Source organism: Molothrus aeneus, chromosome 14 (assembly GCF_037042795.1).
Source record: "Molothrus aeneus isolate 106 chromosome 14, BPBGC_Maene_1.0, whole genome shotgun sequence".
Classification (NCBI taxonomy): Eukaryota; Metazoa; Chordata; class Aves; order Passeriformes; family Icteridae; genus Molothrus; species Molothrus aeneus.
This window is the reverse complement of record NC_089659.1, coordinates 15,688,588-15,716,053: the sequence shown is the minus strand read 5'-3', so window position 1 is coordinate 15,716,053 and position 27,466 is coordinate 15,688,588. Positions and strand designations below refer to the sequence as shown.

Below are 27,466 nucleotides of genomic sequence, written 5' to 3'. Positions count from 1 at the left end.
GTGCAGAGGGATCACAGGAATGTGCAGAGTACAGCAGGGAGGGACAGAGTCTGAGCAAGGAAGTTGTGTCTGTGATAATTCTGTATTCTTGATGAGTATTGCAGCACAGTACAAGCCTCAGTAAGTGTAGATAAATACAAATTAGACATTTATTTTCATTTAGCAGCACTGCCACAATTAGAGATTCTCTGTACAAAGCTAAAGCATGAACACATGAGAGTGTCTGTGCACAGGGAGAGCAGTGTGCCTGTGAGCTGGCAGAGCACAGGCAGGACTTGCTGTCTGTCAGTGCTCTGGCAGTTTATCCCCAGGGGAGGAGATAATGTCAGAGGTGTTAAATTTAACCCAGGCTTCTTGGTAGGGTGCTGGCAGTGATACCTGCTGCTGGTGTGCTGGAGGGTGTGCAGAGAGAGTAGAGTTTGCATAGCTGTGCTTGGAAAGGAAAGGGAAAGAATGATGAAGGAGAATATCAGAAAGTTATATTATTGGCTTTTTAAAGAAAAAAAAAACTTTATTACAGTAATTCCATGATAAAAATTTGATTTCCAGTGTGCTAGATTACGTATTTTCCGTATCACACAACAACACTGATTACTGCAAACTCCTTTTTCTTTTCAGAGACTGAAAATGAAGAACTGGAGAAACCCAGAGTCCTCTGGGCAGTTTACTTCAACATGAGAGATTCTTCAGGAGTTGAGAAGAGTTCCTATGCTGGCTTGCCCTCCAATGTTTATGTCTGCTCTGGGCCAGACTCTGCTTTGGGAAATGACTGTGCTGTCAAACAGGTTGGGCAGAGCAGATTCTGGTTGCAGAACTTTAATTCTAAAGAAATAAGTCCAGTACAGCCTTTTGTATTCTGCTATACAAAAATATGCATGGTAACTCTGCAAACTTATAAAACTAGGTAGATGGAGACATCAGGAAATAGTCACAGTCTTTCACCTGGAAGGTGCAGGAGGAGGTACAGTACAAACCAAAGCCAGAAAATCCTGTCTAAGTTCAAGTGGGAAGGGGAAAAGCCCAGCACAGTTCCTAATGTGGTAGTTCAGGCCTCCTGCCTCAGCTTTCCTCATCTTTGCCTTGGTATCACTGTATGAAAGAATTTTCCTTTCAGAGATCCCCTGGATAAGGAAGGAACAAATTCCTGGGCAGATCTGCCCCAGCAGCCCCTGTGGTGTCAGGGCACTGTCAGACAGGAGAACACTTCACAGCTTTGGAGCATTCGGTGTCACCAGGCATCTTTAAAGCTGTGGTTTTAATAGCCATGTTCAGACAATGTGCATGCCATCCTCTAGCCAGTTGCAGGATTTTTTATGACTAAGTCATAAACCTCTTAAAAATAAGGTTTTGAAGTGGAAAGGCTGACATAGCCTGAACTGCAGGGTCAGAATAGTGTCATTAAGGGCTAATAGTATCCTTCATTTTGCTTTACAAGGCAATAATTTGCCTCTCAGAGGGATAAAGACCTGTAAAGACAAAAAATAATGCAAGACAATTATTATGGTGGCAGTTATAAATTGTAAATGAGTTCCCTTCTAAATTTAATTTTTTCAGTCTGTTGTTTGAAACAGGGCATGTTCTGATTTTAACATTTCTAACATTCAGGTTTGTCTTCCCTTAAGAGGTTTTCTTCTTATCATTGAACAATGATGGAATAGATCAGGCCTTATTTAAGTATTCTTGGTGCTGTAATTCAGCCTTTATGTTCAATCTGTTGGCCATCAGTGAGGTAGATGCTGAGCAGATCTCTGAGGAGGAGCCATCAAGAGCCTAAATCCCTGCCTTTTGACAAAAATAAGGAGAGGCTGCGTTTTTTTGAGCCTGACTTAAATTTTGAAGTAAATGGTTACAAACAAAGTTAAAGTGGAAAATATTTCAGTGTAAACATGTTTATAATTGGAAGTAGTGTGTGAGAGCAAAGTGAAGAGGAGGCTGAAGATGAAGCAGGAGTCACACCATGCAGGGACCTTGCAGACAAGAGGAGGAGGGAAATAGCTGTCAGTTGGTGTGTCTTCCACTCCCAAATCGCTCTCACCCTCCCAGGAATGGGATGGGAACCTCCAAACAGGAGAGATTTGCAAACTCATGGATCAGAACAGCTTAAAAAAGCCCAGTGTGTGTATTTAGTCTTAAAGATAGCTTGGGAAATTAGATCTGATTCTCTAATCATTTTGGGATTAGTGTTTTAGTGATACTTGCTGTGATTTATTGTCTTCATTACCATCAGTGTTACTGAATTCTGTTTGTCATGCTGTGTGATGGCACTGCTGATCCATTATTGGCAAGGCAGGACCACAGCTCTTACAGACAACTCTCCATCTACACCTCATTTACAAATTACTGCCCTCTTACTTTATTGCAATTCTGTGTTCAGTTCCTGGAGTGATACTGAATTAATGCTGATGGTTGCATTTACTTGCCCTGAGGACAGGCTAAATGAAATGAAGATGCCATTTATGATCTTTTCAAACTCCCTATGTGTGGATCTAGTAAGCATCTGGCTTCCAGTTTTCTGTTTTCACTGCTGCAACCTGACATGAATTATTAGGAGCTAAAGTAATATATTCCCTGACATATTTCAGACTTCTGAGGCATCTTCATGGTCAGGAGAGGATGTACTAAAACTGTCAGGCCAATATTTGTCCTTTAACCTGTTTATTTTCTATATCTGGAAGGATTTCAGAATTAATCTGGTGTTGGTACTTTGGTCCTGGTCCCTGTAAAAGTTGCTGTGAAAGTCCCCACAGTTTATCCACAAGTTGGGATGCAGAAAACCAGGAACAGAATTGAGTTTTATTCAGCTCCAACTTACTGGAGTTGCTGTGCAAGGGCTTTACATGCCTGTGTCTTAATGCTGGGTTCAACTGGACACACATTTCTCAGTTGATACTACTAAATATTGAAGAAACTATTGTCTAATACCTTGAAATTATAGACAGGAGTTTTAAATGAACCACAAATGTATGGGGATGTATTTTCAGTGGTAATGTTTCATTGCATAAGAGTAGTTCTCAGCTGGGCAACGTTTAAGCTGTTCAGAAAAGGAGAAATTGAAATTTTCTTGCAGTTTTTTAATCTAAGAAGGAAACCCATCTAGCCATGATATGGATTGTTCATGTGTACAGTTCCCTGGGTTTCCTTTGAAATGGATCCCTCTCTCTGGAAAGAGCCAAGATCTTTCCCATGCTTTGCAGCTGGGGATGGTTTTATAGTGCAAAAGCTCAGTTTGCTTCCAGAAAAATCCTCTTTCTTGTTCTCAATGCAACACAGAATGACCAGCGTTTTTTACAAAGCCCCATGCTGTGACTTCCTAGTAGAACAATGTAAAAAGATAAATTGCTTTTTCTCCTTTGAGGGCTGCAAGAAGGAATGGATTTCCCATGTGTTTACAATACAGTCAAAGTCTTAAATCACTATTGATTTGAAAGAACACTGGTTAATCTTAAATATCTGTAAAATATTGCCTCAGGCTGTTACATTTCAAGGTAAAGTTTATGTTATTCTTCTTTTCCTGAATAGGCTGAGACTATTTTCCGAGAAATGTTTCCAGCAGAGGAGTTTTGCCCCCCACCACCAAATCCAGAAGATATTATTTATGATGAAGATGAGATTGAGCCAGAAGAGTCTGGATTGAATAATTCACCAGAGACAAAGCCTGAAACCTCAGCTGAGGAGAGCAGTAGTGAAGGTGGTGCTGCTGTTACAAAGGAAGAATGAATGAATGAATGAATGAATGAATGAATGAATGAATGAATGAATGAATGAATGAATGAATGAATGAATGAACGAACAGTTTTCTCTTAGGAGAAGAGGAGGTGGACCCAAACTAGGACATAAGGGAGGAAGGGTAAGAAAAAGAGGTTTAAAACCCCCAGAGATGTGTTATTTGACATTGCCTTACTTTCCTTAGCTTGGATCATTTTTAAAGTTGTTTCATTTGTAGCTGAGACATTTCTAAACAGTCATAGGTCCACCAGATCCAGTGGGGTTTGTAGCTAAACAAAAAAAATACAGAATGAAGCATGTGAATTCAAAGTGCTAAAATAGGATTCGTGATTTATTGAGATTATTTGGTTTTGTTTTACATCTTGGAAAGAATCCTCAATCTTTTAAAGAGGAAGTCAAAACTAAGCAAAAAGAAAAAAGTGCAAGTTTGTTTGCCAGTTAGAAAATGATTTCTAGTAAAATTCCTTGGATCTCTGCTAAGTAAACAGCTGAAGGTGAGGCTCACCATCTGTCCTTCACAGTGGCCTTATGAATGGAATTTAAAGGCAATAATATTGACAGTTCTGCAGTGGCTTTATTGTATGATTTTGAAACTGATGCCATAATCAAGTAGGAAATACAAACCAGAAGATGTACCTCACATTGGAACTATTTTACATTCAGATTTTTTAGTAAGACCTAACACATGACACATTTTCTCTAGTGACTTCATTTACTGGAGTCAGGAAAATGGCAGAATTTAAACTTAATGCCAGATTTCCCAGCAGAATTCAGTCATAAATGGAGCATTCCTGTTCTTAGTCTCCCTGGATTTGTTGCTCTGTTTGGGCCTTTAGTAAGCCAATAGTTACTTTTTGAAGTTTAGGGTGTGAGAAGTTTAAATGACCATCAGTGAGGGGGTTTGCAGTGGAGAGAAGGTTCAACTGATAATTCCAAAGGTTTGTATTGATCCCAGTTAATAGATGAAAATTAGTGTGATACTGTAAACTATGCATTTTCTAATGATAAACCATGAAGCATTTATACAATAAAATGTATTGAACTATTTATAAACCTAGTTTGTATGAAAAAAAGTACAAAATGAGAAAGCTGCTGTAAATGACCATGTTAAACTTGCACTTCTTCTGAACCATGCTTGAAATCAGATATGAAAAGTATTTCTCATGTACTTAAAGATTTACTTTAAAATGCACACCCAGTAGATCAGTAGTATCTCTAGAGTTGATGAGTTGTGCTTTAAACTTCTTCATAAAGGTAGAGCCAGTTCCAGGAGTGCTTAAATACTGTAAGTAAATTAAAAAATGCCATTGAGTCCTGAACCTGGAGCTCTGCCTGGCCATGCCACAGCCAGGCTTCTGTACAGTCCTGTGGTGCCTGTGCCTGCCCTGAGCCTGGCTCCAGGCCAGAAAGGGGAATTTATTTATTTTTTTACAGCATAACTGATACTGTTCTCTTTGTCCTGCATCTTGCCCACTGTTCAGTCTGCATTTCAGGGTTGGTGTTTGCACCCTGTGTTGGACAGGTACTGGTGTGTGTATGTGTCTGTGTGTGCATAATCCAGAGTGCTCAGACAAAGACGTGGCTGGAATGTTCCCAGTGTTCAGCAGCTGTAACCTCTGGATGCTTGTGATTGAGCAGTTATTTATATATATATAAATATATCTATTAATAAGCAGGCTGCCTCTTCATTTAGCTGTAATTTCTCTGTGTATTGGGAAGCATGAGTGTATGATTTTATTTAACACCTGCAGATCTGTAAAAGAGCTGACTGGAGGGACCTATCCCTGTCTCACAAAAACAGGGATCATAGTTGAATCTCTCATCTGTGTTTACAAGGAAATCTCTTGATGAAAATTAAAGGTTTGCTTGAAAGTGCATGGTCCTGTGTTTTCTTTCAACTTTTTTTCAAAGAAAACCAGTTCACTTTTAGCTGGGCTTTCCTGAGGATTCTCTTGGCTGCTTCCAGCATGAGGACACCTGTAATTGCCAATATGGGTACCTGGTTATCAAGTTTATATCAATTCGTGTCTGAGTGCTCTGTGTCCATGTGAAGCCAGGTTTGGCAATGGCTCAGATTGGATCTGAGATCTGATGGAATGATGAACTCGTTGGAGGTACGACTTTACACTACATTGATTGCTTAAAAACTGTTTTCATGTCTCTTTCATAGGGTGAATGGAAACATTAAATGTTTTTCCTATGGTACTTGAGTGCCCAATAGCTCACTTGCAGGAGCAGTAGATCAGACTCTTGATGCTGGTATTTTACAGAAATCATGCTCTGAACTGCATTTTGTTCTTTCTTTAAATGATGTAAGCATGCAAAGTGAAGGTTAGGCTTATTTGAAGTCGTTTTTAAGGCTTGTCATACAGGATGTATTCAAAAGATAACATGACTTTTTAAAAACTGGCAATTTATCTGTAGGATTATTAATAAATCAAGTTAAAGAAAGATAAGGTTAATTGAATTTTTAAACAAGTAGCTGTATTATCCTTCAAGCACCTTGGAGCTCATACAATATTCACACCTTTTTTTTCCTAAGGAGTGCTTTGATATGTTTGAATTCCTTTTTTAATGAGTACTTTCTTTTTAAGTTGGTTAATTGAATTAACCCTTCATATTCAAAGAGTCCATTTTCTGCCAGTTTCCTTTCTGTGGCATTGCCTGGGCTGTAGGACTGCAGGTGGTTACTGCTCCTTTGGAGGCATTTCCAGCCTGGAAGCTGCTTCGTCTGCTTTTTCTGCTGCTGATGATGCTTAGGGCCATTTGACAGGTAATCATTAGAACTTGGATCCTTGCAGACTATGGGGTCTTTTCTCCCATCATTGCAGGGGGATTTATGTGGGCAACTCCTATTAATGTTAATGGGACTTGCATGTGTAAATCCTCCTTGCATCAATGGGAAAATTGACCCCTGGAACAAAATATCTGCCTGTTAGACTTGCTGATTCAGAAACATGCAGGCACTGCCTCTGCCCTGTGGAAATGTGCTGGGCCCCATGTGCTGTTTCACTGGAATGCTCTGGGGGAGTTTTCAGCATTTTCTCTTTTACATTGTATTTTATATTTTCCATAGACTGAATCTTGTCAGAGTTGCCCCAGTGATTCTCTTTGTGTAGCTGGGAAATGCAATTTCCCATTCCATCCTGAGCAGCTTGCACAGCTCCTTGAATTGGATCTCATTTTATTTTAGTCCTCTCTCTCTCCCCTCTAAATCTTTTTGCTTCAGCAGTGTGAGTTGCAACAGCTTAATTTCAAGAATAATTTGCTAGTGATGTATTGATTAATGACAAGTCAGAAGTATTAATGTACTGTTTTCACACAATAAGAGACTGGGTCACTTACAATCCATAATCTCTTCTGCAGAAAGGATAAAATTAATTTCCTCAACACTCATATATGTGCTTCAATAGCTAGGCAGCAAAATGAGAATGTATTTTATCTGTGGATAAGTTTATTCATTCTAGATTGTGTATGGTGTCGTTCCCACAGTTATTTATATAGATATTTTATATAATCTCTGCAGTGCATTTTTGGGTTTCACTTATCTGGTGATTTTATATTGGTTGCAAGTCGTCCCTTGGATGTAAAAAGTCTGGTGTGGAACTACAACTACCCTGAACTGCTCCAGAGATCTCTCCTGGCTTTTCTGCCTCAGTGAGTGCTCTCTTCAGCCATTAATTACCAATAAGCTCTGCAGATTCTGGTGGGTTGTCTTCTGTTCCTGTTTTTTTAATTTTTCCTGAGGATGTTTTGCTTGCCATTAATGCAGTTGCTGATTTTCCAGCAAGGGCAGCAATTGATCACATCATGACACAGTTGATCTGTGTGTGGGTCTACAACTCCTAACAATTTTTCTCCAATGGGTGTATATATGAGTATTGTATGACAAAATTATTAATTCATGAAAGTTTATCACTTAAACCTTTGCAGAAACCAATCACTACAGAACGTCCAAAAGTTAGAATTGCCTGTGTTGCTAAAATTGTCCAAAATATGTGGGAGAGTTGTGGTGACAGAGCAGTTGCCTGCATTCCTTGGGTAAGCAATAATGCCAAGTACCTGTGGTAAGATGGAGAAGTGGTTGTGACACTGGAAGTTCCAGACACTGATATAAAATACTCATTTATTGCAAACCAATTTAATAGTAAGCTCACTGCAATGATCAGATGGAAATCTTAGCTTAGGTGTGTGATTTCAGGAACTTTAATGGGATCAAAAGTTGCCATAGAAGGATTCTTTGAGCTGCAGAGGTGAGTGGTAGGAAATGGTCAGCCATGTGGAATTCATGTTGTCAGCCTCATCTCCAGCAACAAAACAGCTCGTGGTGGAAATAGAGCTTATTAGCAATTCCACCATTATGTTTATTTACAGGCTGCCAGCTCCTGTTTGTAAGAGTGAATGGTTCTTCAGAATCTGGCTGGGGAGCCCAGCAGGAATGTTGTAAATCTCACTGACATCTGAGATTTAGAAAGCTGACAGCAAAGTATCAGGAAGATGCAGTTGTTGACTGCATGGGAGTTCTGATCAGAGGGGACTTTAATAGAAAATACTCTTCCTGTCACAATTCCAGCAGACAATTTATTTTACTCTACTTGCATACATTGGCAAAAGAGATGGAAAGAATCAACCTGAGTGTATATCAGACCCAAATGGATTTGACTAAACAATCCAGGGAGCCTCAGAACACCCCCAATTTTAGATGGAGATTTTCAGGATCTCATATTGCCTTCTGAAGTGCCACTCCATAATTCATTGTCTGTTTGGGGTCTGGAGAAGGCCTTAGTGCTGTTCCTACATTCTGTAGGGTTAAGACTTCATGAGGTGGGGCAAGCCAAGCCTGTGGACCCTCCTGAATCAGCACAGGCTTCTCTGCTGGTGTCAAGCCATGCACCTCTGGCTTTGAGAGAGCTCTTGTGCTGCTCCAGCTTCAGGAAACCTCTCTCAGGAGCTCTGTCTCACTCTTTGGGGTGAGCATGAAGCTGCTGTGGGAAGTGCTCTGTGGGGAGCAGCTGTTGGCCGGATCCTGGAGCTGAGGTCAGTGAGGATAAAACATCTGGGTGCTGCTCCAGACTGCAGCCCACCAGCACCTCAAAACCAGGTGGGTCACAACCCATAAACCAGTGTGGGTAATTGTACCTGAGCTGCATGTCCAGAGTGAGGAACAAATTTTGAATTGCTGGAAATTTGAGTCTGAGAAAGGACACAAGAGTCTTCTCTGAGAAACCAAAATTTTTAAAATCCCAGATCCAAACCCTCCTGGGCTGTTTTAGACTCTGTGCATAAGAAACTCAGTCCCAGCTAATGTGGCATTCTGCATCTATTCTGCCTCAAACCCAGCTGATTTCTGGAGCTCACCCAAGGGAAAGCCATTGAATCATGAGGAGAGAGCAGCTGTCAGCCCAGTGCAAGCAAACAGCTCCTGCTCTGGGAACCTCTCCCTAGCATGAAAGTCACTGCAAGTCATGGTGGATTCCTTTGTTGTGAATAAATTACCCAGTGAATTCAGCCTTTTTTTCTTGTGCAAAAATCTGTGTAAGCCCCAGCTAAGTACCTTCAGTGAATCATTTTTAGACCATAGATTATCCGGGGAGAATCCACTAGGGGATTCTTACAGCAATTTATTAGCTTAGGTCATGGGGTATTTCCCTGCTCTGTGTTTGGAAGCTGAAATAACACATAATAATGAATACACAATTTTAAAAATCACATCAGACATTTTTAAGAAAGCAAAAATGGCTTTATAAAAAATCTAATTTTAAGGAAGCCACTGTAAAATGAAAAAGCAAAAGCCACCCTCTTATTTTGGTGACATTTGTACATGATGTATTTTCTTTCCATGGAGGTTTTAAGCCAGGAAACATTTGATTCGTTGCCAGACTCTCAGTCTGATTCCAGAGTGGAAATATGAGCATGGTAAAAACCAGCAGCCCTCTCATTTGCCTTGTGAGGCTTTTCCTGTCTGCTTGGGAGCACTTGGCATGCACAGGGCTGAAAACACCTGCACAAGTCATGGTGGGGGACAGGGCAGGACTCACATGGGGAATGACACCACCAGTGCATTATGGATCCACCTGGGACTCCAAAAACATGGATATATTTTTTTGGCTCTGGCACTGCTTTCCTCAAGGTGGTTGAGTCATTTCTCTTTAATGCTGTAGTAAAAAGGTGTAAAATAGTGACAGGAATTTCCTGAAGCCTTTTAGGAGGTCAGTGAAATGTAAAAGTAGATGTATTTGGGAAAGAAAATGAACAGTGGTGATGATAACTGTGGAAATGGATAGCAGGATTATTTGAGTAGAGGGGCAAATGGTCTGAGTAAAAAATCCAGTGTAAGCCCTGTAAGGTGCCTGGGATAGCAGATGTTTTGTTATTCAGGTCCCTCCTTCCAGCCCTGACATTTCCCATGTTTCTCAAGTGAAGTTTCACCAATCAGCACAAACTCTTTGTTTACTGCATAGTAAAAATAACCAAATTATCCTTATTTTATGAAATCTTTTTCTGATTATGCATATTTTGCTGGCAGATTGTAATGCATATTGCTTCATTGTTTAATTAGGACTTAATGCTAATGTCATTAACATTCTGTTTGATAATTCAGCAGGTTCCCTATTTATAGACATAATGAAAGTCGTAACTTTTTGTAGTGAAGTGCTTCTGACTGTGCTATTAAATTAAAAATAAACTTACTCTAACCTGACATTAGCTTTCAGTTTCATTGTCCATGGTCCAGTGAGTCTGAAAAATGCTGCTGCATGCAGTAAATACGGGAGTTTTTAATTATTATATTTATTGTTGGTTGAGCCTAAGTCATCCTTTCCTTTAAGGGGAAAAAAAAAAAAGAAATAGACTAAACTAAGCAAGAATCTCAGAAAATTGATCTGAAGTTTGAAATACTGTCCTTGAAGACAATTGGGATTTGGAACACTGAATTTAAGTAACTGGAATCTTCAAATTTTATTTACTGCTTCCAAATCAAGTAATTGGACAGCACTTGACCTCTCAGTTTTTTACCACAAATATGGATGTGTGCTTTATTTGGGATTATAAAGTGCAAAATAACTGCTGGGTTTTGTACTCCACATAATCCCTTTAGCAGGGATAATGAATTCTATGCATTTCTTTCTTTATGGCATTTCCCTAAGCATTTGTAAAACATTATTTGCATAAATTATCTTTTCTAGGGAGATGCTCAAATAAAAGCAGTGAGTTGGATACCTGTCACAAGACTCAGTAAGCACAGCCCTGTTTTGGATATTTCACTGTTATCCTTAAGTCCTTAACTTCTAAATGCATTTTATATTCAGTGACCAGATCATGCACATTCTTATTTTAATTCACCTTTTTACAGCTTGAAGTCTGCATATTTGTAGGGCTCATTTTCTAAAATTTGTAACATGTCCCAGTTTAATTAAAAGGGTCTTTTTATTGTGTGCTTTGCACTCTTTAATCTTTGAGTCAAGAAGGTTTCATGGTGCCAGGCCAAGAATAATACTGGAGTGACAAGTGGGAAGAAAAGAGAAAGCAAAGAGAAATGTAAGTCCTGCTGGTGCCCCCTCCTTTGTGTGCACACAGGAGTGCTTGGTGGGGGGAGTCAGGTTTGGGAGGTGCTGAAACAGTTCCTGAATTTGGGAGGTGCTGAAACAATTCCTGAATTTGGGAGGTGCTGAAACAATTCCTGCTGGAAGCTTTGCAGTTCTGATGCTTCTCTCTGGGCACTGCTGGGGAAGGAGCTGTTGGCCCGGCCCAGCTCTGCCCAGCTCATCCCTCCCTGGGCCAGCTGAAGGCAGCTCTGGGTGGGATTCACAATTCTGGGCAGTTCAGAGGAACACCAGGTGAGTCTGGAGCTCCTGCTGGGCACTTCTGTCCTCCCCTCCTCGGGCATTTTGCAGGGAAGACCAACACCAAAAGGGTGAGGAGGTTTCTGTCTGTCCTTGCTGCTGGGCTCTCCAGGAAGGCTCCTTCCCTGCCGGGGGCTCTGCTGGCTTCACACTGCACAGCTTCAACCTCTTCCTCCTGACACCAACAGACACTGCACTTAAAAAGCCACTTGGAAAGGTTTTTAAAGGATTATTGGAATTTTTGAATCACCACAGATGAATTCGTTCTCTTTCACAGAATTGAATTACAGCATCTTATCTGTTGCTGCTGTATTAATGAAATGTCTGAGGCCAGCCTTAAAGCACAGCTCCTTTGTGGAGACACTGAGCAGGAAGGATTTTTCCAAGCTGCATGTTTTTCTGAGTAATGTTGCATACAGACTGGAGATTGCTTCTTCTATTGAATTGCATAATGAAAAATCAATCAGTTTAATGGTTGACAAACTTTGACATTCAAATAAAAATGTTGCTGGTATTTTCATAAAGACCTGTAGGCATGACTAGATTCAGCAACTTTAATTTATGCAATAGTGAATGTCTGCCAAAACATTGTACAAACGACTGTATAATGAGGCAATAATAACCATGAGGAAAGGAAGGAAAGCAAACAGAGGCCAAATCTCTCAGTTTTTACAGATTATATAATTTCACAAAGCCTTTCAATGTAAAATATGTTCCTATGGCTTCCTTTTCAACACCATGTTCTGTTTTGAAAGCAATTGCTCAAAATCATCAAAACAGATTTATCTGAGGCTGTTGTGTAGCACCAGATGACAGAGTTTAGTGCAGTGTGGTGGTTCTGAGTGCTCAGGGATTTTTATTCTCCTTGATTCAGAGGGGAGAGAAATCCCAGAAAGGGAAGAGGACACCTTCATTCCTCACAGAATTCTGCTGGTGGTTGTGTTTGGGCACAGCACAGGGAGTGCTGAGCTGAGCTGCCTTTAGGCTCTGCCTTCCCTCAGCACCAGCCTGGCCTAAGAAATCCCAGCAGCTTTGCCCAGGCCTTGTTTGGGCACAGGGTTCCCAGTGTTCCTCAGCCCAAGATGGATTTGCTTTCATTTTCTTTCATGGGAAAATCCATGAAAGAAAATGAAAGAAAATCCATCCATTCCTTCTTCACCTGGCTCTTCCCTTGCCCTGTGCCTACGACCTCCTTAGAAACTTCCTCTCTTGTGTGAAGAGGTCTCAAACTGTGGCATTCAGGAGACACAAAGATTGAATTAAGAACTGGTGTCTTGGAGATGCTGCCATTGTCTGGAGTTTAACACAACTGCAGTAGAATTCTGTTCACCAAAATTGATTCTTTTGCACCCACACCCTTGGGTTCCCAAGCATGGCTGGAGAGCAAGTGCTGAGGTTTGGCTGGAACAGCTTCTCAGGCTCTTCTGCTGTCTTGTGACTGTGCCTCTTTCTGTCTCAGTATTGTCCAACAAATATTATATTAAATAATGTGCCAGGACTTGCACATTATCCCTCCTTAATCTTGCCTTTTCTCAAAGGAAATAACCTTTCTCATGTCAGGAGAGAATTGCCCTTTCTTTCCATGGGATTCATGATAATTATGCTTCTTTGCCACCTTTAACACTCTTCTGATTTTGGCTCGATATGATGACTGATATTTAGTATCTCTGTTTTATAACTGGCAAAAACAAATTGAAGAAGTTAATTGATTTCCTTGTGGAATAAACAATGGAGCACAGATTAAAGCATTGTTCCCATTTTATCCTTCCAGCTCAAATTAGAGATAAGTTACTCTATACCTTTGATTTTTATAGTCATTTGTGTAGTGAATTGCCAGCATTTCTCTGTCAAGAAGTCTGCAGTATATTTTATCCAAGAACTTTCCATTCCCAGGGATGTTAATGCTTAGATGGAACCCAGAATGGCAATTCCCAAGTGTAAAAGGGTTTGGATTGGTTTTTGCTTTGTTTAAATATAACTGCCTGTATATATTTGTGGGGACAGGATTTCTTTCCCTGTTCAACATGTGAATGAACTCTTAAATTGTGATTTAGAGAAGAGACCAGTGTCAAATTCCTGCTTCTGCCTTTGAAAATTACCCCTAAAACTGTTCTGTCAAATGAAGTGATAAACACCAGATAAATTCTGGCTTTTTTAGTGGACTCAGAGTTGCTCAGTTGCAGATGTTCTTCTGCAGAAAATTGGTGGGGAAAGTCTTTCATATCTCATGGTGGATCTCCTCAATGTCTTTTATACCTCATGGTGGATCTCCTAAACTCTCAGGGAACCAACAGCCACAGAACACAAAAATGTCCATCAAAAGTAAATGTGGTGATTTGCATGGTCCTATAGTTTACATTAAACACCAAGCACTGAATGAGGAACTTGGGTAACTCAGAAATAAGATTGATAGTGGTGATCTACAAAACGAGTCTGTTCCATGGATGTTTTGTAAAATAGGAGTGAACTGAGGCTGCTGCTGGCTTTAAATTCATAAAATGCCCAATGCACCAGCAAATCAGCAGTGGGTATTTCAGCTGTTTCAGATAATGGATGAGTTACTGGTTACCTCTCCTTACTGCTGCAGTTGTAGGTGGACTCAGTAAGATTTCTGTGATGTCAGACAGTGATTAGTTATGTGAAAAATGAGTTGCAGTGGGTTTTTTGCATATCACCATCTTTTTTTGTTCATTGCTCAAATGTCAACTTAATTTTCATATAAAAAACAAATCCTAATTGCATTTTCAGTTTAATGGGCTCCTAGGTGAAGCTTGCCTGTAAAGAATTGCTTGGACTTTGCTCCCATTTTACTTTGGCTAAAATTAATATTTTATTTATTGAAAGTTCAGAGACCTGTGGGGGAAGGAATCTAGCTTTAAAATTCTGCCAGAAGATGTACAGAACTTTTATTTTTTTTCTAAACACAGCATCAATTTTGGCAAGCCAGCCTAGGCTGCTCTGGAGGTAACATTGAAGCTGGAGCTTCATAACTGAAGAACCAGGTAATTAAAAATGAAGCCACAAAACTTTCTCACTTCTCCTGACTAAAGCATCCTTCCCCAGCAGTAGAACTCAAACAGTTTGCTAACCTCCAGCGCTTGTGTCAGCAGCAAAATTGAAAGTATTTTTTGTCACCTGCACTGCTGTCAGCAGAAAGAAAAAAAAAAAAAAAAGAAAGTAGAGGAACATAATTTCAGCACTAACATAAGTATCAGAATGATTTACCTGTCTGTTCTGCTTCACTTTCATCTCAGCTTTCAGGGCTTCATTCATCAATCTTTTATTTACACACTCATATCTCATTTTTACACAATTCTCTCTCCCTGCCCAGATGGCTCTCGCTGCTCATCAAAGCCGGCTCAGAACACACGGAGGCCTCGTGGCTGCAGGGAGGACTGGGGGGACTCTGCTCTGCAATTCTGCACCATTCACATCATGGAAAAGAAAACTTCCCCGTTTCAGGAAAATATCACCAAATTCTCAGCCTTTAAAATGCATTGCTGATTTTTATCTAGCTGGAAATGTTCTCTGTCAGCCAAGACAGAGGTTTGCTCCATCACACCCAGCCTTTCCAGAAGCAGGAACTTAGCAGGGCTAATAAAAAACAGAAAGCTGCTCAAAGAAGAAAAGTACATTTAAAAAAAAAATGATTTTTTAAAATTTTTAAACATCTGTTAATATTCATTCAAATATGATAAACAAGTGCTGTATTAATTCCATTTATAACTCACTTACAGTGCCCATTTTATCTTCATACAATTCTGGTTTTAGCACAAGCTCAGTGACTGTTTCCAATGAGCTTTCCTTGAAATGTGTGCAACTCTAGGAACAAGCTTGTTGTAGTCATAAAATGCTTTCAAATCTTCCTCTAACTTTTTACCAAATTGTCCTTGCTTAATTTCACACAGCCTGTCCTGTCTGCAGTATTTCTAACAATATTTTATTGCATTCTTACCTTCTTAAGTGCTATTCCCATAAAAGCTCAGCCTATGGAATTTAGCTTTAGTGGGATCCATTCAGTTTTGCAGCTTGTTCAAAATTTAACAGACACAGAGAAATACATATTAGGAACCATGGTGCCATTTTTTACAAGTCTCATCATTGTAAATTAGAATTAGGATTAGGATTTTCCAAGTGTCTGTTTACTCTTTTTCTACCAGACTCAATTTCTAACTTTTATTTGATAGTGGGGCTTGTGATAATTACTTATAGGCTGATTAACTCCAGGAATCCCAAAGAATAGAAAAGAAAAGGTTTGTAGGGAATTCCATTCCTTTTGCCAGTCAGCATCGTATTATGGATGACAGAAATCATTAGATGAATTTTATCTCATTCTTCAAAATTCATGTTCATGAAGCCATTTGCACAGATGTATATTTTAGGTGCACAACAAATGAGCAGAGGATTAGAACAGAGTAAAATGTAAAAATGGATCTGAGCCCTCCCACAGCAGCCAACAATGGGAAATACCCTTGGAGAAGCAGCTTTTCTGCCAGGGTGGAGAAGTCTAATGCCTTCAATATTCTTATCAATAATGTAACATAAATATTGCAGTACCACTCTGAACATTTGCCACTGACAAGATGATTATGGCTTAATCAGCATTGACAGGGACAGGCCCATTATGCTCAGTAATGCAGCTGGAAATGGGAGCTGAGCCATCATAATGAGCTATGTGTTAATGCTGCTGCAGCCCAGGGAAAGGAGCTCCCAGCCACTGCATGGACACTGGCCAGGCAGGAAGGGACTCGGGAAATCACTGAATGACTCAACAGAACCTCCCAGCAAATGCTGTGCAATGTGGGATAAATTTAATAATAATAATATAAAAATTGGGGTGTGTCCTGCTGAGGCCAGGGAGGTTTAATTTTTGACTGCACAGTGTTTTCTCATTAATTCTGGTGTTCAAATTGTAAACGGTGCTGAAGAACTTGGAGGATGTAGAGAAGAGCTTCAAGTGTCAGTCAGGCTGATGAAACACCTGTGCATCTAAAAAAGAACTTAATAAGATAAACTGTTTGCCTACAAATAACTTCATTGGATCAAGGTTTGTTTGCTAAAGCCCCTTTAATGCAGGCCCAGCAAGGACCAGAACCTCCAGCAATGTCAGCACTGAAAACTGTGAAGAAAGCAACCAGGGAAAGTGATGGCTTTTCTATCTCAAAAAGTCCTCAAAATTTGAATTTTGCCCTGTGGTGAGTCCAGACAAGGCAGTAACTGCTGCAGTTAAAGACTGAAATCCTTTGACTACAATACAGAAATCAGAGTGGTTCATTTAAAGGGATATTTTGCTCCTAAAGTTAAAAATATGTGGTAATTTTTGGATATTAGTGCTGTGATTAGAGACCTGATTTAATGGGTTAAATTACTGCCAAGTAATGAGAGGAACAGAGCCCCCAGAGGGGTCCTGGGAGAACTTGGAGGGGTTGAAGGGAAACTGCCCAAACTGTTTGCTGGGGTGATTTCATCTCTCCCAATAACCTATAAACTGGTTTTACTCAGACTGGGAAGAGCTGATGGACATGAAAGAGGGCAAGAAACCGAGCAGCACTGAAAGAGATTGGATGCTAAATGAGAACCAAGAGTCACTGAAGTGAAGCCAAACTGAAACACAGCCCCTCTCCTCCCCTTGTCCTTCCCTGAGACCACCAGAAGGAGCAAGCTCTGCTGAAACTGGAATGTAAGAGAAATATGCATTTAGATCATTAATTGGATTAAGATTTTTAGCAGTTTTTTATCTACTGCTGACAATGACTTTTAGCTCTGAGGAGTGCTTTGTCATTTATACTATTTAATAATGTATTTCCAGAGGGAAAAATTCAAATGCTGAAATGTTGTCAGACCTGAAGTAGATATATAAAAAACTATGGCTCAGGGTTGAAACTTAGAGAGAAATACAAAGTTCTCTGAATAGGAAACAATGGGGGAATAGAGGCTGCAATTGGCCAGTGTCAGTTATGCCAATTTCCTTTTCAAATTGTCTTGATTTTTTGACTGACAAAATAATGCTGGAACCACGGGTGCTTAGTTTGGCCTTTCTGTACAAGCCCTTTTAAAGTTCAAAATTGAAAAATCCAAACAAAAAAACCCAACAAAAACCACCACAACAAAAAATACCAACTAGTGCAGCTCTAGTTGTAGATAATCACAAGATCTGACTGGGACATCTTCACTGCATCTATTTTTTTATATTCTTTCCATGGGAAGACTGTTTGAAAAATTATTAAAACTAACAAAAAAACCCCAAAACAAAACAAAAATAGAACAAAAAAAAAAAAACCCACAAGTTTTTTTGTAACCTGTGTTGGAGAAATTAATTTTTCTTTCCTGCTGCTGCCAGAAGTGGACAGTAGCTGTAATACACAGATTTTGGAGTAAAGGTATAAGAATTTTGAACTTTAAAAGGCTTTTTTTTCTCCCAGCAGAGATGTCAGAGCCCATCGCAGATTCCTCCTGCTCCCCTGTCAGCAGAGAACACTGCCATCTGCAGAAAAAAGGGCAGCTGTGTTACACCTGATGGCAGCAAGCTGCTGCAAATCCCAAATTCCCCAGGTGCCAAGGGACACATTTCCCAGGGCCGGTGTAATAGGCTCGGGGACAGCAGGGCATCACTTACAGGAGCAGCAGAGCTGTGATTTCCTTGATGGAGTGGCCTCAGCAGGGCAGCTGGGGCCAGGGATGCTGCATGCTCACAATAACTCTCCTTCTGAGGCTCTCAAGTGCCCTGGAAATGAACATGAGCCCTTGCAGCATAGAAATGAGGAACTTCAATTTCTGCTGAATCATTTTTCTATGTCCTGGAGGAGAATAGCTGTGACAGATGCACTGCAGGGAAAGAACACCTGGAGTTCCATGCATATCAACAAGTTCCAGAACTGCTGGCCCTCCGTCTTTAGTATGATATAAAAGCTATCAACCCCCAAATCTCTCCTCTCCCACCTCCTCCCAGCATTTTGGGGTTTAATTCATGGCCTGTTGCTTGGTTTGATGGGGTTTCTGTGATGCTGCTCTTGGCACAGCTGCTGCACCCTTGGGCACCTCCTGGCCAGGGCTGATGCCCCATTTTGGGGGCAAACAAAACTCCCCCAGGAGGCTGTGACCTGCCCAAAATCCCAAATGAGATTTAGGAGTTTTCTTGGGGATCAGATTTATCACTGCACAGCCCATGGAATGAAGAGTTCTCAAGACAAAAGCTGTTGGGGGTAAAATGTCCCAACAGGACACGAAATGAGCCACGCGCACTGAAATGTCCAAGGTAAAAAGGGAGCAGTTTATTTCTGAACTCTAATATTTATAGACTTTTAAAAGTGACTGTGGATTGGAGGATGAAATTGCCACCTCTCTAACTACACTGGTCAAATTAATAGTCCATTAATTCTCTCTTCTTCCAGAAAGGAATGAAAACCAATCATTATTTACATGAAAAGTGCATGAGAAACTCCATTACAAAAACGTAAACCTGAGAAGGCTTAGAAGAACTTAGAAGAACAGGGTGACAGTAAAACTTTATGTGGGAGGGAAAACTGAGGGAATGTTCTGGAAGGTGGCTGCACCTCAGGTCTGAGCATCGAGGGAGGGATTTCATCCTGCTCTGAAAGCAGAAATTTCCAGAAGTATCATGTCCAGGATGATATTTCCAGAAGTATCATGTCCAGGATGACATTTCTCTGGTAGGAGAAGACAAAAAGGATTTCAGCTGGAATCCCAAGCCCAGTCAGGGATGCAAGGCTGCCTCTCATTTCTGCAGGCAGTTGCCATGGCTGAGGATGTGCATTGGATAATTGCAGCACCAATGGCTGCTGGCATTTGCACACACATTTATCCAATTAGGGTGTGCAATCAAAGTCATTTCATGCACAAATTAGCTGCACAATTGTGCATGCCTCCTGCACATGTAATTGTACGCCTAATTGGTCTGAAAGTCTTGTTCACAATGTGTGTCTTGATTTTTATTGTAATATGACATAAAAAACATTTGCAGAAATTCAAACTTTGGATAATGTTAGCGTTTAGAAATAACTTCCAGTTCTCTTTATAGATTTCACAAAATAACCATTTCTCTGTGTGTTACCTGCAGGCAATATGAGCTTACAATCCACAAATTAATGGCAGTTGAAAATTTAACTTTCTTTTTGATTTTTGATAATTTTGCCTTAATAAATCCTAAAATACCCTATAATTTGTGTAGAAATAGGGCCACAAAATTGCACAGTTTTTGTTTCTTGTATGCTACAGATAAAGAAAAATAATACTATAGTAGGAATCCTTGTGTGGGCACATTGTTAAAATATTGCCATGGTTTTATATTAAAAGAAAATGTATTGAGCAATATATTTAGTTCATATAAACATGAAAGCCCTATAGAAAAAAAAAGTGCAATCAGTAAAGGCATAATTTCATTTGATGTAATAATCTAACATCTGGTGATGTGCCTGAACCAAGGCTTTGTTAAAAGTGAGTTTATTTGGTTTATAACCACATTTACTGAAATCACGGGGTTTTATTCTTGTTTATAACAAGGAAACCAAAAGCTTGAGAAGTGAGCCCCATTTATCTGCTTTTTCCTGATTTCTTTTGTTCTCCTTCTTCCTCCCAGAGGTGAGCTCTGACCCGGCTGGGGAAGGGAAGCAGCTGCCCCATGGGCAGGGACCCTTCCCTGTCCCCCAAGCCCTGTCCAGCCTGGCCTGGGGCACTCCGGGGATGGGGAATTGCCAAACCCTCCTGCTCTGGCTCTCTACTCACAAATGAACCCTGAACCACTGGAAATTCCCATGTCAGAGTCTCTTTGCTGCCTTAAGGATGGTGAGCAGCTCTCCCTCTCTCTTGCCCGTGCAAAGCCAAGAACCAAAGCCACGGGCAGGGCTGGGGTTGAGATTTTGGCTCCTCCTGGACCACAGCTGGACTAAAATTGCTCTCACTCTGTAAGGCATTCTTGCAGCACCCAGATAAAGTTTAGTTGCCGACCTTCTGTTGTCATTCACTTTTTAAATGGGACAAAGCAGGAACCCCCCCAGCCATCCAGAGGCGGAGTTTTGCTTATTTGGAGCAGAAAATCCCAACAAGAGCCACCTCCATCTCTGCTGGGGGGTTTCTCTAAATGAACCATCTCCCTCCCCAGAAGGTACAGAGCAAATCCCATCTCTTTTTGCTCGGTGTTTAAAGTTCTTTGGGGAGTGCCAGCAAAAGCCAGGCTGTTCACACTGGTACAGCTGAGAGCATTTAAAGCCGCATTTGGCCAAATTCTGGGTTTTTGCAGCCACTGGGCAGCAGCAGAACTGGGGGAGCTGGGGCTGAACCAAGGGGGCAGCTCGGAGCTGGGGCTGTCGTTCGTTCTCCTGGGTTTATTTCTGCTCCACAGGATTTTCCCAGGAAGGCACCAGCAGAGAGAGCTGTTCTCTCACTTTCCCACCGGCGGCCATTCTGACGTCACCCCTGGAAATCGGGTTTGGACGGGATTTGATGAATTTCTGACTCCCCCAGAGCTTTGCACGTTTTGTGTCTGAACACCAGAGTGCTGTAAATATCCAGGACACTCAGCATTTGCTCCGGGACTCAATTTGAACATGTCTACTCAGACATTTGGAGGTTTTGTATATATTCAAAGGCAGAAATTCTGCTTGTGTAAATTCAAATAATCCCACCAAGACTGACTTTAAGACATATATTTTAATGAAAGTCATTTTAGCATGTTTTATGGATTTTGCTTATCTTGAAAAATGTGATGCTTGTGACTATTTTTTAATTTACTTTGGAAGGTCAGGTTAATTTTTAAAACAGAATTCCAAATTCTGACATCCTTGCAGCTTCTTAGGGCTGGTTTCTGTGTACTCCTACAAATCAGGATGTACTGAGCTGCAGTTCCTTGTCCTCTTTATTACTCTCCTGTTCTGCTTCCGTTTTTATTTGCTGTCCCAACAATCCAGCACATCCTTTCCCTCCACCCTGCTCACACTCTCTTCTCTCCAGTCTCCCTGCATTTTTCTGCGTGTGGTTTTTCCCTTTTGGACCTTCCTTGTTTCAGGGCTCAGTCCCTGCCCTCTGTGCCACCTCCCACCCACCAGGACCCTTGATTTTATATTTTATCTCCACTCCCATACCCAGCTCCTGCCCCTCTCTGCCCTCCCCTTGCCACATTTCCCAAGAGCAGCTGAGGGAAGCAGCATCACCTTGGGGACAGGTGTGGCCTCAGTCCCCACAAATCCACGGGGACAGAGGCTCCCAGAGACCCTGTGGCAGTTTGTGAAAAGCCAAACATCCACAGGAGGCTGGAGCTGGAGGTGGCAGTGGCTGCAGCTGGATGAGATTTCCCTGTCAGCCAGAGGATGCAAACCAGGTCTGTCACACCAAACCCATGGATCTGTCACACCAAACCCATGGATCTGTCACCAAACCCATGGATCTGTCACAGCAAACCCATGGATCTGTCACACCAAACCCATGGATCTTCACAGCAAACCCATGGATCTGTCACCAAACCCATGGATCAGTCACACCAAACCCATGGATCTGTCACAGCAAACCCATGGATCTGTCACCAAACCCATGGATCTGTCACAGCAAACCCATGGATCTGTCACAGCAATCCCATGGATCTGTCACACCAAACCCATGGATCTGTCACAGCAATCCCATGGATCTGTCACACCAAACCCATGGATCTGTCACAGCAATCCCATGGATCTGTCACACCAAACCCATGGATCTGTCACAGCAAACCCATGGATCTGTCACAGCAATCCCATGGATCTGTCACACCAAACCCATGGATCTGTCACAGCAATCCCATGGATCTGTCACAGCAAACCCATGGATCTGTTACCAAACTCATGGATCTGTCACACCAAACCCATGGATCTGTCACAGCAATCCCATGGATCTGTCACAGCAAACCCATGGATCTTCACACCAAACCCATGGATCTGTCACACCAAACCCATGGATCTGTCACCAAACCCATGGATCTGTCACAGCAAACCCATGGATCCCTTCCCAGCCACACCCTACAGGGCTCTGATCCAGCCTCCCAGTGACCTCACTGGGAAAATGGGGGACAATTCTGCTGCCTTGGGATGGATTTGCTCAATGATTGAGTCTTTGGAGCTTTGGGCTCTTGGCTCCTGTCCTGGAGCACCTGGCCCTGCTGGAGGTGCTGATGGGGCTGCTGTCCCTGGCCCTGCCGTCTCTGCCATGGCACTCAGGCTGCCCCAGCTGGGCACCCCAGTGTCACCATGGCCTCTGTGAAACCCAGGCCTTTGTTCAGGCATTTTTCTTTCAGTTAACTGGGAATTGTCAGATTTTCATCAGAAGTGTGGGAAGTGTCCACTGGTGGATGAAGGTGAAGGCTTTAGGAGCTGTGAGGTGAGTGAGTGGTACCAGGTGATGTAAAATGGGCACAAAATTTGAGACCCAGCAGTAAAAATTTGTCAGTGGCACAGAATTAGGTACCCACAATGAGTAAAAAATGAAATGGGCACAAAATTTGAGACCCAGCAGTAAAAATTTGTCTGTGGCACAGAATTAGGTACCCACAATGAGTAACATAATGGGATTTTATGGATTATCAAATGATTACCTTTGTTCTTCTTCCTCAGAAGACAGAAACAAACTCTTTGTTAACCTGGCTTATTCTTCGTGCTCTGCTTGGTTTATATCCAAATTCCAGGGTGACATTTATTTTCATGTGTCTGTTCTTTCCTGTATGGAATCATAGAATCCCAGGATGGTTTGGGGTGGAAATGACCTTAAAGCCCACCCAGAGCCACCCCTGCCATGGCAGGGACACCTTCCCCTGTCCCAGGCTGCTCCAAGCCCTGTCCAGCCTGGCCTGGGACACAAAGACATTTAGGACATATTCTTCTATTAACTTGGAGGTGTAAAAGTATGAAAACTATTGGCATATGGATGCAGTTTGTCTCTGTAGATTTAGAACAATGTAAAATCGGCATTTTTCCCAGTCTTCAAACACATTTTTAATTTATTCATGCTGTGTTGTTTCAGGATGGGGGTATTGATTCGTGCAGATACCTGAAGCAATGTTCCATCACTTTTCTCAAGGAAAAAAGTTCCAATTAAAGTATCTGCAGCATGGACAGAATAAATTATGCAATTTTTACTTAATTAGTGGTACATATTTATAGGCATATTAATAGAAAAGTGTCTACTGCTTCCTGGGACTTTTGCATTCACTTTAGTAAAAATCCAGAGTCAGTCATGCCAAGAGTGAATGTTTACTGCTTTAGAATGAACACTGCACTATTTTATCTTAAAAACCAGCAGAAAACCACCCATGGTGCTGGTTGCTGACAGGTGAACAAGGGATATGAAATACCAGAAGTATATTTTCATGGAATTCTCATGTGCAGTTATTTAATTTATGTTTGTAGTTACTGTGTCTGTTTGTGTCAGGCCATGTAATTGCATTATACAGATCCACGTTCAGACACAATTTTATTTGCATCCAGCAAGAAAATGTCATTAGGGAAAATAATTTCAGATCACCTACTTTTGCATGTCTTGCTGGCACATAAGTGGCATTTGGCTGGTATGGAAAATCTGCTAATGAGCAGAGCAGCATCAAAGCTAGCATTAAAATCCACCCCCTAGAAGGAGTAGCAAGGCTTAAATGATGGAAACTGAACTGTTGGGGGTTGTCTAGTGTGTAATCAGTGAATTTATTTTTCATTTCTCTGATAGTTCTATGGAATCTAAAAATTGGTTGGTTTCTTAGAGGAAAAGTTATCAAGAACTGAGATTTAACTGTGCCTCTCCCTAGTCCCTGATAAATGGGATTATGTGTGACTTTCAGTGCACTTCATTTTAGAAGATTTAGTGAGGACCATGATGTGAAATCATGGAGGAGTGAGCTCAAGAACAAATGCTCCCTGCCCAGGGGAGGCTTCTTGATCTCACAGCTTGTCAAGGAGAAAACCATCTTGCATTTGTGTGTGGCACCCTGGTGTGGTCCTGAAGGACACCAGAACCATCAAATCTCCATGAAATAAGCAGCTTGTGGCCAGCTGCTCCTTCTCCATTCCTGTGGTTGTGCCTGTGCTGTGAATTGCTCCAGGTGGAATTATCCTCAAATCCTCACTCCAAATTCATAACCTGACCAAGAGTGAGCACTGCACCAAAAAACCCTGCCCAGTTCAGAACAGCAAAGAAAAAAGTGATTACACCAATCCCCAGCATCAGCTGTGTGAGAATTCTGGAAGGGCCTGGGGCAGGTTTGTTCCCCACGTCTGTCAGATCTGAGTGTGGCTTTATGATGTCAGCAGAACATGTCATTCAAGTGTTGATTTTTAGGGAGTAAACATTAGAAAGTGAACAGGCTTGCTACTTGCAAAGTGTGTTTGAATGACAGCTGTTCTGTTTTCCTAAATTTCAGCAAGCAAAGTAGCTTGAAGTGTTCAGGAGCTAAATCTGTCAACTTTCTGATACAAAGGAAATTTTGTGGGGTTGGAGCACTGACAGAAGTGGGGGTGGAAGCACAGTGACAGAACAAAAATCAGAAATAAATGCAGCTTTACTTTGCACTTTAATTTACATTCTTGCCATATTTTAGAGCCCAAAGCAGACACACTTTAGGCCCCAGCTAGTGAAAACTATTTCTGAAGGGCTGTGGGTGTTTGTAATCTCCCTTCCCCTGGACATCCAGGGACAGCCAGAGCCAGGGCAGGGCTGGGAATGTGAGGCTGAGCTGGGATCCTCAGGGGGCCCAGCCAGACCCTCCCCTGCACTTGCCATGGCTTTATTACACCTGGCAATAAATGATAATAATGACACAACCCCTCACCACTCTCAAACTCTCAGGGTCTGGTGCATGGTTAGAAATTAATAAAGCTCAGGGTATTGTGTCTTTGTTTCTGCAGCTGCTGCTACTGGAAGCTCTCTGTGTGCAGATTTTATTCAAATACTCCTTTTCTTTTGATGTCTCTGTCAGCATTTGAAGTTGACAGATATTTATCACAGAGTGCTCACTGCCTGCCCTGCTTTCCCCAGTGCATACCCCATGGCCATCTTGCTTAATGCTGAACTGGCAGAGATGCTGGCAACACCAGGCACACAGAATAATGGAATAATGACTTGGGCTGGCTGCTCAGCCTCAGCCCAAAGCTTGGGCCATTTTGGTTGAGATTTTTTTTTGTTTCTTTTTGTTTTGTTTGGTGAAGGTTTTTTGGTTCTTTTTGGTTTTGGTTTTTTTTTTTGGGGGGGGGGTTGTTTTTGTTGTTGTTGTTGTTTGTTGTTGTTTTTTGGTTTTGGTTTGGTTTGGTTTTTTTTGCTTTTTTTTTTTTTTTGGTTTGGGTCTTTTGGGGTTTTTTTGGTCTTTTTTTTTTTTTTTTTAATTTTCTCTGCAAAAGGTAATTGGGTGTTACCCCCAAAAAATCCTCTTAGTGTGGAAGCAGCTTCTGAGTTAGCAGAGCTAGGCTGGCAAACTGGGTTTGATACTTGGTGAGCATTCAATGATACATCCTGGAGGCCCTGAGTGAGGCAAAGAAGTAGTTTAATTCATAGTTCTCAGTGTATTTCTCCTGCTGGTAGGTTACTCACTTGAAAAGTGGCCATATTTTACTGTCAGTGCCATTGGAAAAGAAATAGTGCTGGTTTCAGTATAAATGAGAGAGAAGTGTTACCATAAGACAAATTTTTGACGAGTGTTCTTCTGTTGGTACAGATGGCATCTGTGTATTTTTATCACTATAAATCACTCACAGTTGGAGTCCTGCTTAGTCCAATATCTTGCTTTATGTTTATTGACATAATCACAGTTTTAGAGATGATATTAATCACTCAGTTCTTTGGAAACATTTGGATTGGTAGATGAAAAAACATATTTATTTTGAGAAAGCAAATGGTACAATTAATTTTTGCATATTTCTACATTTACAAATAACAAACAAACTATATTGCAAAGCAGTGAATTGGTGCATTGAAACATTGATTTGTAAGCCTTGTTTTCCTCTTACAACCCACTGCAGGTGTGTGGTAAATCAGAAATCAGGACTTCTGCACTACCAGGGAATGCACTGGGGAGAGTTACCTACATTTAAATGCAAACTGTATTTTTGCAGTTTTCCCCAAAAGTCCCAGCATGCTGGTAAGATTCATCAAGAAGCCTTGAATTTGTTTTTTATAATGCTGTAATTTCTTTTTCCTGCTGACCACAGCAGCATGAGCTGCTCCCAGCTGGGAGGGGATGGTGGGAGGATTGCACAGAGGGCTTGGATCAAACCAGCTTTTTCCTTCCCGTCTTTTGGGGCTTGCTGCTGCCTTGTTTGGCTGGGAGCAGAGCCAGAGCAGTTCCTGCTGCCCTGCACAGGTCACCCCTGCCAGGGTGGGAGCATCTGCCAAGGGGCACAGGGGCAGAGCAGAGCCACGGGCAGCAGGGATTGTCTGGACGGTGCCACGCATCCCCATGGCAGGGCTGGAACCCCTGCAGGGGCTGCTGGAAATGCCCCAGCACAGCCCCAAGGAGCTCTGGGCTCTGCCCCCCGGCCCTGCAGAAGGGTGAGGAGGGAGCAGCTTTAAAGCTCCCTCCAGGCTTTGCGAGCAGCAGCCTGAAGGAAAACAAGAACAATGATTTCTTCATGTTCTCAATGAACACCATTTCATTTGTCCCCTGCTTTGCACAGGCTGTGGGAGGGAAGCTGGCCTCATGCACAGCAGATGTGGGGTGATGCCAGCTGCTTGTACAACCCTTGAGCTGATCAAGATAGACAACTTCTTATTCACAGGTTTTTCACAATTAATGCAGTTTTCCTCTTCTGAACCTCAGCAATTACCCAGTTGAATTAACTCTGAAAGAATGGTATTCAAACTATGAATTACTTAAATTCAGCTAAGATGTAGCCAGATAATTTTGCACCAGTAACATTCATTGAAAACTATAAGAAAATGTGTGT

General features: G+C 41.5%; 1 protein-coding gene across 1 annotated transcript in view; it reads left to right on the top strand.

Moving 5' to 3' along the window:
• Nucleotides 1-5,601, top strand: part of CHM (CHM Rab escort protein) — a 53,090-nt gene extending 47,489 nt beyond the window's left edge. The window contains exons 14-15 of the mRNA XM_066559661.1: nt 619-785; nt 3,520-5,601. Coding sequence (XP_066415758.1) covers nt 619-785; nt 3,520-3,717 — 365 coding nt within the window. The 3' untranslated portion in view covers nt 3,718-5,601. The remainder of the gene's footprint in view (nt 1-618; nt 786-3,519) is intronic.
• The last annotated feature ends 21,865 nt before the right edge of the window (nt 5,602-27,466 follow it).